General features: G+C 38.0%; 1 protein-coding gene across 1 annotated transcript; it reads right to left on the reverse strand.

Moving 5' to 3' along the window:
* Window positions 1-5158: 5158 nt before the first annotated feature.
* Window positions 5159-6581, reverse strand: LOC147610086 (uncharacterized). The gene is made up of 3 exons (XM_086787189.1): window positions 6365-6581; window positions 6107-6165; window positions 5159-5997 (listed from the first exon to the last, which is right to left on the reverse strand). Exons 1-3 carry the CDS (start codon window positions 6456-6458, stop codon window positions 5803-5805), a joined length of 348 nt encoding a protein of 115 aa, XP_086643315.1. The 5' UTR covers window positions 6459-6581; the 3' UTR covers window positions 5159-5802.
* Between the last annotated feature and the right edge of the window lie 4040 nt (window positions 6582-10621).

Here is a 10621-nt window from a genome sequence, read left to right on the forward strand (position 1 = left end):
GACCAAATTTAAGGAAAAAAGGCATCCACATGGTAGTTGATGATATGCTATGTAGACTAAATTGCCTTACAAACTCACAGAAATCAGTTCATCAGTAAGCAACCAGCATTACATTATGTCAAAAATACAACAGCATTATGTCAGGGAGCCAAGTAACCTATATTAGAATATCAGAATATCAGAATATCAAAAATAAAATAGTTCTCCAATGCTATTGATTTGTATCATTACATCATATAATACAATGTTGTATCTCAGTTATAAAAAAACAAAAAGTTACATCTAGTGTAAGATGTTAAAAAATACATGCTAGTGACAAGGAAAGTGTTAACTTTGGAAACACTTATAGGGCATGCTATTATAGATAGCCTCATAGGTTTCTATAGTAATTTTGAACTTATTTCTTTTCTATGGTATACACTCAATGGATATTTTGATACAGTGTACAAGATGTGAAAATATGTAGACAAGAGGGATATTAGCAAGGAGACAAAAGGTGTAGACATTTGTTTGCTGGAAATACAACCCCTTTACTACATATGATCATATAGGAATACTATTGTCCCATTCATCCACATAGTCTTCCTTGGCCTCCTCTTTCTTCGCAATACATTTGATGAGGTAAAAGTTAGCTGATTCTATATTGGTTGCAGAGTCTAGTTTCACTGCAAACGTGTCACCAACTTTTATTGATGAGGTAAAAGTTAGCTGATCCTATACTAGTTGCAGAGTCTAGTTTCACTGCAAATGTGTCACCAACTTGTAAAGCACTACTCAATACATCATGATGTCTCTCATACATAGCCTCATCATATGCATATTCCTCATTGGAAGAAAATGCAGGCAATGGCTCCAATGCATGATAATCCCACATCAGTACATGGGCGTTATTCACACATCTATTCCATTTATGATGCATGCATGTATCACAAAAGCATGAGAGGTGTTTGGTGGCAAGTCCTATAGGGTCTCGAGGATTATGGCCAGGAACAATTTGCATAGAATGAGTCTTTGGAAAGGACCCACAATTCCATTTTACCTCCCTATTAACATCCCCTTCTTTAACCTCCCAAAAGACTTGTGCACAAAGCCTCTATGCAGATTCACGATAGCAAGCTTCAAGCCCCTTTGAAAGATTGGCCCTACAGTACTCAACTACATCTACAACACACTTTAAGATCACCCCATCAGGCTTCAGTTGTTCATGTGTCAACGTTCTCTTTACCACACAGCTCTTGCTCCATTATGTTCTCCCTTTCTGTGCCTTGATTTTAAGAAGAAATGGCTCGTTTCTATCCCAGTTAAACTAGCATATCGAGCAACAAAATAGAATGTTCTACACGCTTTGAACTGTGAATCAGCACCATCGGACCATACCCAATGGTGATTTATACTTACATCTTGCTGCCTTAGCCATTATACATGCAGCATAAAGCAATGCTACACAAATAATGTGTCATGCACTCTATTATCTGAAATGAAAAAGTGAACTGCTTTGATGACCTCTTCTCTCTTCCTATAATAAATTATGTGCACAAATACGGTGCACTAAGTCGAATGCCAATGCATCGACTAGATCTCATTCTGCTCTTTAAATGCATAGTTCTCGGTAACAGAATCGCATCATCTAGGAAATTTTGAAAGCAATCCTTGAACTATTGTGTTTGCCACCATGCAACATAGTTGTGAGTAACAAAGACCTTCAACTTAGCCTTCAATAGTAGTCGTCGAAGGAACTCTGAACATTGCCATCTCCTTGTTCATAAGATCTTTCCTTTTCTTTTTCTTTCCATGTTTGTCCATTGCCTCCACATATTCAAATACCTTCACAATTATAGTCTTCCCTTTCTTTCTTTCCTCCAAAAGGGAAGCTCTCTACACCATAAGCATCGCACTCTCCCATCAAACACCTCCATGAATGGAATGACTTATCTTCCTCCTTTAAGAAGACTATTGATTCCCATAACTATACCACACTAGTGAAAGTACAAACCGGTGCGATGCAATCTATGGTTGCACCATCTCCTGCACAAACCTCACATCTGTAGTCACATTCACTCCTATGGAGACCAAACTTTTAAGAGAGCATCTAGTTGAGTGTGTCTTTGAAGAAAGACATTTGAACATGATATTCATAGCAGCATATATATATGTCCTTCACTCAATGAACAAAGAAGGGCTTCAAATACTCAAATGAGCGTAATTGAAGATTGTAATCAAGATGAGAAGCTCAACCTGCAAAATAAGAAAAAAACGTCTAGCATAAGAATGAATGAATAAGTCTGCATTGCTGCATATGCTAGTTGGCATGATTTACTATTCTAATTAGAATGAAATAATGCTAGTTAGCATACCTTAGTGTGCTAACAAGCATGTAGGTATGTTAAATAGCAAGATTTACTGTTCTAACTTAAATGTAAGTATGCTAGTTACCATGTAGTTATGCTACTTAGCATTATGAATGTCCTAATTAGCATGAAGGTATGGTAGTTAGCATAATTAAGTGTTCTAACAAGCATGCATCATGCTAACTAGTATGCAAGAATGCTAAGTAACATGCAATTATACTAGTTAGAATGTTGAATATGCTAATTAGCATGTAGGTATGGTAGTTAGCATGATTTAGTGTTCGTAAGCATGCAATATGCTAAGTAGAATGCAAGTATGCTAACTAATATGCGGTTATGCTAGTTAGAATTATGAATGTGCTAATTAGCATACATGCATGGTAGTTAGCATGATTTAGTGTTCTAACAAGCAGGCATGCTAACTAACATGCAGTTATGCTAGTTAGTATATGCAAGTACGGCAGTTAGCATGCAAGTATGCTAGTTAGCATGATTTAGTGTTCTAATAAGTATGAAGATACGTATGCTAACTAGCATGCAAGCATACTAACTAACATGCAATTATGCTAGTTAGCATGCAAGTACAGTAGTTAGCATGAAGGTATTTAACACGATTTAGTGTTCTACCAAAAGAAGTCAAGTACGCTGGTGGTCAGCATTCATGAGTGTGCTAACGAGCATACACATATGCTGGTTCGCATTCATGAGTGTGCTAATGAGCATACACATATGCTGGTTAGCATTAATGAGTCGAGTAGAGAAAGATTAACTTCTTCCGTTCGTACCATCTAATTGTGCTAACAAGCATGCAGGTATGTTACTTAGCATTATTTACTATTCTAGCTAGCATGCATGCATGTTAATTACTATAATTGGCGAGTGTCCTTACTACTACAAGCAGGTGTTGTAGTTAGCATGAATAACTAGTACGCAGGTATACCATTTATTGACAATGAATGTACTATGATAGTTAGCACGTGTAACTAGTAAACAAGGTTTGTGTACTTGAGGCTGATCGAGCAGATGGACCAGATTCTTGATGTAACAGTTTCGTCCGATTCCTTTTTTTGCAGACATCTTTCTTGTTGGGGGAGACACATGTTTCAGATTCCTAAAAGGAGTAAACAAGTTCTTTGATTTCATCCGTTATGGCACAAACTTGAGTTCTCAGAGAGATCTCAAGTACATCTAACTTTTGTGCTAGTGGCATGCAAAAACCAGGACACGTAGTTTGCATTGAAGTTCTGGTTGAGAGATTGGAACACGAGGTTTGCTGTGTATCGATAGACACTTGTTAAGTAAAATGATAAACTAGAACAGGTCTCAAGTGAGAACAAATAGATACGCTTACCAAGAACTTTCTCAAGTTTGTTTTCTCGCGGACGAAAACCCTTTAGAAGGGGGGGTAATATTGTGTAGCATGTAACGACATGTGTGAGTCTCTCGTAGTGGCGGTAGAGCTCCACCGAACATGGAGGGCCACATGCCGGAATGCATGTGCTGAGTGTGTTCGGGTTCAGGAGTGAGGTGCCCGAGTTGGGAGGGGACTATGGGTGGTCAAGCTAGTGTGGGTAGGTAGGCCACTCTATAAGACGGCAATGTGGACACTCTATGGTTTGGGTGGTGACTAGAGCTCGAAGCCCTCCTTGGCTATGGCGAGGGTGACTACGATGATGTAACAGATGACATGTAGGTTTTACCATTTTGGGAAATTTCATCTTCATGTCTGTAAATGGTGATTAGGGTGGTATCATCATAAGATTACGAGTTTTTTTATAGCACATTTCTAGAATTATAAGCATTATATCAAATCAAACCGAAGGGGAGCAATTCATGCGAGTGCAAGTGAGAGTGAGATTGTGAGTGCAAATGAGAAGCTTGAGAGTGGTCGGGAGGTTTGCTGCCATGGAGTGCAGCATCCTAAATCCTTGTACATCTTCATAATCAAAGACTCCAAAAAATATTGTTAATTAAGTTTTTTTTTTGTAAAATTTTAAATTTCTTGCAGTTTCCTATTGTGGTCCTAGGTGAATGTGTGGCTCCTCACACAACCCAAGCCAATAGATATTGCAAAGCACAAGAGTCAATAAATATTAAAGATGAGAAGCTATCTGATATTGAAGGCATGGACACGGAGCTAGAGGTGGAGCTTAAGAGCCTTTGAATCTTGAAGCAGTGAGTGCATCTTAAAAGCTAAAGACCAAGTCAGAAGGTGGATTCTAGAATTTTAATGTAGCTTATTATGCATCAAAGACATGTGGTGTTAAATTTCTACTAGATTATCTATACAACTATCTAATAAGATAAGCCATGTAGTATTATAAAAAATAAAAGGCAATTAGTAAACTTGTGTTTTCTTGGATGGTTGTTGCTCGTATACAACCTATCCCTTAGCCTATGCAAGATTGGGGGTGCATTGTTTTGCTTGTAGTCTATGTACTACTTTTACTAGAGCATGCCAGATTGGGCCTCGACAGAAGTGCATTTGTTGCCTTATTGCTATAATTGGAGTACAAGTGAGAAGCTCAAGGGTGGTCGGGAGGTTCCAACTTTGCCATGGAGTGCGGTATCTTAGATCCTTGTACGACGTCTTCATAATCAAAGACTCAAAATAATATTGTGTAATTAAGTAAATTTTTAGTTTAGTACAATTTAAAATTTCTTACAATTTTGAGTTAATGATGACTGCATTCCGAGGCCCAATCCGGCATGGCCTTGGAGCGAACATGGATTGAGAGAGCAAAACGATACACTCCCAATCTTGCATAGGCTAAGGGGCGGGTCGCATACGAGCACCAGCCAGTCAGGGATACGAGCTGATTTTACTAGTTGCTTTTGCTTTTACACGGCTTACATTATATTACTCTCTTTTTTTTAGGGGAAGATAAATAAATTCAAAAAAAGAAAAAGAAAAACACATACATGAACAACCCCAGAAATATATACAATAGCGGGGTTGCATCACCAAAAAAAGGGGGAAAATCTTAAGCAAACTCCCATTGATCAGTCCTAACGCCAAGGTCTTAACCCCAACCCCGTGAGGGAGAGTTATCCGCGCATCAGGAGCTGAAGAGGAGTCCACCTCTGTATAAGGAGAAGGAAGAGCAAAGGCTTCCAAAGAAGAGAGCCAAGGGTCACAACCTCCTGCACAAGAAAGCCAACATCCACCAAGGTCGACCTAGAATCATGGTGAGGAGTATCCTCATCCTGAACAGGCCAATACACAATGCCAAACTCATCCACCAGAAGAAGAACATCTGGAAGCCACACATCACGGGGAGAGGAAACCCCTTCATCCGTCTCAGCAGGCGGTTAAACAAACCGACGATAAGTCGCGCGAGACAGGCGACCTGCGCTTATGCCTTCATTCATGCAAGGTCAAGCACATTAAAGAACACTGACAAGCTACATTGTCTAAAGGAATCATAAACCAAGGTGATCGGAAAAGCTAGAGTTAGACGGAAGGAGGGCTCTCAGGTGGGCTTGTTGTGCTTGCATCGCCGGCCGCAGGAGAGCTGGAACCGAGGGAAGGCCTCTTAACCCTGTGCTTTGGGTCATGGCTCGTGTTGGGTCCTGCCGGCACATAATCTAGAAAAGACGCCAGCAGCTTCCTGCTTGTCGCTTTATATACGAGCTCACCGTTTTCCCTCTGCAACAAGCAAACCGACGAAGGTGCTGTTTGTTACATACAGATCTATATTACACACATGCCTTAAACTAAATATTGGCTTGATCAGGTCTTAACGACAGGTGCAAACCGGATTTTCGTGAGCGTCGACAGCGTCGTGCAGTTCAGATGTCGTGAAAGCAAGTTTTGCTGCAAAACACGAACTGTCAACATTCCATATTGCATCAGAAAAGACGTGCTCTGTGTGCATATGGGTGTGCGTGCGTGCGTGCGAGTGATGTAGCCCCTGAATGCGGCTCCAGTTACTGGTATGCTCTTAACTGATACATTGAATGCAGACCCACTAAAATGTAGTATGTGCGTATACTGGGAATGCGTCTTCACTTACAAAGTGACAGAGCTTGAAGCTCTTTTGCGCTCGCCGCAACGATAAGTGTAAGCAACGGTGATAGCAACAGTACCGAAAAGGCCAGATGCCCCATATAGGGCGCAAAGGTGGGAGGAGGGAGAGCGAGCTAGCTGTATATATATATATATAGAGAGAGAGAGAGAGAGAGAGAGCGCTGTGAATAACGACCTCCCTCTCGGGCTTCTTTGTGAGTCAGAATACCACTTAGGCTTCTTTGTGAGTCAGAATACCACTTAGACTTCTTATACACACCCACAAAAGCATGCTTATTCAAATGGTAGTAGCAAGTTGTCACAAAAGCATGCTTATTCAAATGGTAGTAGCAAGTTGTCACAAAAGTATTCATTTTTGTAGTTTTTTTCCCCATTTAGTCCTCCTGTTTTGTAGCAATGGATATAAGGCACGGCTTTTTTTCCTTTATGATAACCCACCAAGATTACGAATATATGCACACACATTGGGAGCCACTTATCTTTCTACATATAATTACCAGGGACTCAATCTACACCTTTGATTGAATCTAATCCTACATTGGGAGGGATTCACTCATCTTATGATGTCCTATCTTGCTATATATAGTAACCATAGATTTAATCTACACCTTGATTGAAAATCAGAGAAGCTTTTAAAGGAAACTTCTTTGTAGACCCACTAAAATCTACTATGGGTACATCGAATGGGTCTTCACTTATGCACATCAAACGATAAGTGTAAGCAACAGTGATAGCACACTACCGAAAAGGTCATAGAAATGAGATGCCGCATATAGCAAAGGTGGGAGGTGAGAGAGAGAGAGAGAGAGAGAGAGCAAGTGCTATGAATAAACATTTCCCTCTCGGCCTTTTTTGGACTAGCTTGGTGACCACTTAGAATTCTTATACCAATCATGCATGTTTTTTTTCAAATTGTCACAAAATTATTCACTTTTGTAGGTTTTTCCCCCCATTTAGTCCTCTTAATAGCCTGTCGTGTTTTTGTTTTTGTTTTTGCATTAGCAATGGGAATTTCTAAAAGCCACGACTTTTTCAAAATACAAAATCACGAGGATTACAAAAGTAGCCGTTAACAAATTCTTTGTTATTTTTTTAAAAAGTTAGACGATTTTTATTATATGAGGGTCCCGCATACCCTTTTTACAAACACACACACACCCCCCCCCTACAGGTTCACTACAAGGTTGCTATCACCATGCAATGTGGGCAGCAATGGATCGAACCCATTCCCTTGGGTTACAAGCCATCCACTTTAACTAATTGACCTACCGATTGTTGGTAAATTCTTTGTTATTTTATAATGTGTACAAATCTTTCCTTCTTTCAAAATGTTTCAAACTTGACTTTGAATTTAATCTACGGTGTACATTGAATCTACGGTGGTATTTTTGTTATCTTAGGTAATATGGTAGGAAGACCACAAATTTTATCTTAAACATGTCAGTTGGGCAAAGAGCTATTGATTCTTTGTTTTTCTTTCTTTACTTTTGCAACATTCAAGGTTCTTTTTTACTTTTACAAATTCAATAAAGTGGATAGGATGTAAGCCATTTGATTGTTTACATTTTGAAGATGTTTTTGAAAGTCTCACCTCATAGACCCACCATGCCTTCTAAGAGGATTCCTCATCAACATCATGTTCTTTTTTATGTTTACAAATGCAATATAGGCTATGCAATTTGTGGGATAAAATGTAAGCCATTGGATCATAGAAATCTTGAATATTTTTTTTGAAAGTTTAACTTCATAGCTAGTCCATGCCTCCCAAGAAGATTCCTCATTAACATTAGGGTGGTCTAGATTTCTCCCTTGATTATCACTTCAATGAAGCTATATGATCAATAACAACATGGTACGTATCACTTCTTAAGCCATGTCATAGTATCTTTTGCAAGTGCTTTAAATAGGTAAGTAATTTTTGTTATCTTTGCTTAGCCAAATTTTCTCATCCTTTCATAAAATAATTTGCAACCAAAAAACATTTGCAATAGTGGTTTTACGGAGTGATCTCTCTCTCTCTCTCTCAATCTCAAGGTATGAACAAGTGCCTTTGTAGCGAAGGTAACTTGTGAGGTTGTGATGGGCTAGCATTAGTTACCCTACCTTGCACTTGTTGGCCTTTAAGGAAAATTTAGGGTGTCATTTTTTTATAACCCAATTTTTTAATGCTGATTTCAAATCTTGAAATTGGCTTAAAACCCACTGCTACCTTCAAATTTTAGCATTGATGTGTGTTGTTAAAAAATAAAAAAATAATCAAGGATGAATGTTAAAAGTAGATAAAGCTTGTATTGATGTTGGGAAAGGCGCCTTCACTGTTAAAATATCTTTCATAAAGTGTTCATCAATCAATGGAAGTAATTGAGCTTTCCATTTCTCGTGTCTCTAAGTAGATATATGTGAATGCTTGATTAAGAGTGCTTGGTAATTTTGCAAGTAGACTAAGGTGCGGTCAAAACATAGAGAAGGATGGAGATTTAATGTATAGGTCACTTTTATGTCATTATGTGGTCATCCAATTGGTTATTTAATAACAAATCATTTTCACACTTCAACAAAAGTATAAGTCTGCAAAAATTTACTATGGATTTTTCTAGCAATCTTATGGGAAATTTCATATAGTAATATGACCTTGCTTCTTGAAGACCTAAATTCTGAAAGGAAAAAAATGGTCCATTAAGAGAACATTTTGAATTGCACAACGATGCCATACTAGTAGATGTCACGTGTCACAAGTAAATGGAGATGTTTGTGAGTAGATTCAAGTTGAGTGGTTGGGATTCCTCCATCTAATAGATGTTTGACGAAAGACTCATGCAGCATGCCTGAGAAAGATAACATCATCTTATACCACATGGGTTCCATATACAAGGGATTGAGCACGTCAAAAGTTGTGCAAAAAAAAAAAACTCCCATAAGGCCTACTTTACTACATGATTGAAAAAACTCATAAGTTTTTGTATAGAGTGGTTTGCGGTCATTAAGGAGCAAAGAATATATTGGGTTTTAATTTTAATATGCTATGAATACACTTTCTAGAGAGGGATCATACTAGTGGCCTTTAAGTGTGGTCTTATACAAACCCATAGGCCTTCAAGTGTGGTGTTACACAAACCCAGAGACCTTCAAGTTTGAGCATGGGATCCGAAGGCATCTAGAATGCTTCATAGTGAAAAGAATTCAAAAACAATATTTCATTATTGATGGGACTAGACCCCCTTCTTTCTAGTTTCAATCCTAAAACTTTGGGTTCAAAAAAGCAAGGGATTTTTTTCAAGGGCCAATCCAGAATTTAAAAGATCCTCCTTGAAAAGGTGGAAGAAGGAAAACAGCCTACTAAGAAAATTTTAAATTTTAGTTTTAAATAGATGAAACTATGAAGAAATTACTTGTTTAAAATATCAGTGTATTTCAATCTAAGGTAAAAGGGATATAATGTTTGATAAAAATAGTTTCTCAATAATGCATAAACTAAACACGACCTACAAGCCACTTCCATCACCATCCCACAAGATACAAAAAAGATTCTATTTATGCGTGACCCATATCACATAAGGGTTGGTTCTTGTGTTCTACTTGTCTGCTACACTATGCCCTTTTCTACCCCATGTTGCTCTCCACCTTATTACTCACCTTTGTGTTCCTCAGCACTTAGGCTTGTTCCTCCACACTAAGGCTCTTGGTCAACAGACCAATAAACAAAGTTTTTAGGTGTACGAACAAGATAGAAAACTGGATGAGATATTTTGAATTTCACATGTTAACGTGAGAAAAATTTCCACATCAACATGGAGAATTTTGAACTTTCCCATGTTCCTCCCTTGTTTTTCCCATATGGTTTTCCATGAGGTTTACACACCTAAAACATCATTATGCTAATATTTCATCCTTTAATGCTTCATCTTCTAATGTGCTCATTGTCTCTCCCTCTCTCTAGAAAATGACTTAAGCACATTACCAAGAAGACAACTTTTTTTAAAAAAAAAAGTGGAGGAAGACATGAATTGCAATGAGTATGTAAGTTTATACAAGTTTAGTTGACTTTTTTTTAAGTTTTCCTTTCCTAAGGTAAAAATCACACATTTATTTGCAAAGGTTTAATAAATGAGCCTTCACATGTCTCAAATTTGGAGAGTGATCACATTATATTGTTTGAAGGGTAAAATCTTTACTACATAATTTCTTTGTTTTTTAATTCAAGAATGACATATTGAAGAAATTCTCAAGGCTTTTCTTTTGAAAG

This window comes from Cibotium barometz, chromosome 50 (genome assembly GCF_041138505.1).
Source record: "Cibotium barometz isolate CiBa-2024 chromosome 50, ASM4113850v1, whole genome shotgun sequence".
NCBI classification, from domain to species: domain Eukaryota; kingdom Viridiplantae; phylum Streptophyta; class Polypodiopsida; order Cyatheales; family Cibotiaceae; genus Cibotium; species Cibotium barometz.

Excerpts from the sequence above, each read along its gene's own strand:
- LOC147610086 (XM_086787189.1), bottom strand. The coding sequence starts at position 6,458 with ATGGGGCATCTGGCCTTTTCGGTACTGTTGCTATCACCGTTGCTTACA. Across the intron at positions 6,166-6,364 it reads GCTTCAAGCTCTGTCACTTT|CAAAACTTGCTTTCACGACA; the intron begins GTAAGTGAAGAC and ends CGTGTTTTGCAG. Across the intron at positions 5,998-6,106 it reads TCGACGCTCACGAAAATCCG|AGGGAAAACGGTGAGCTCGT; the intron begins GTTTGCACCTGT and ends TGCTTGTTGCAG.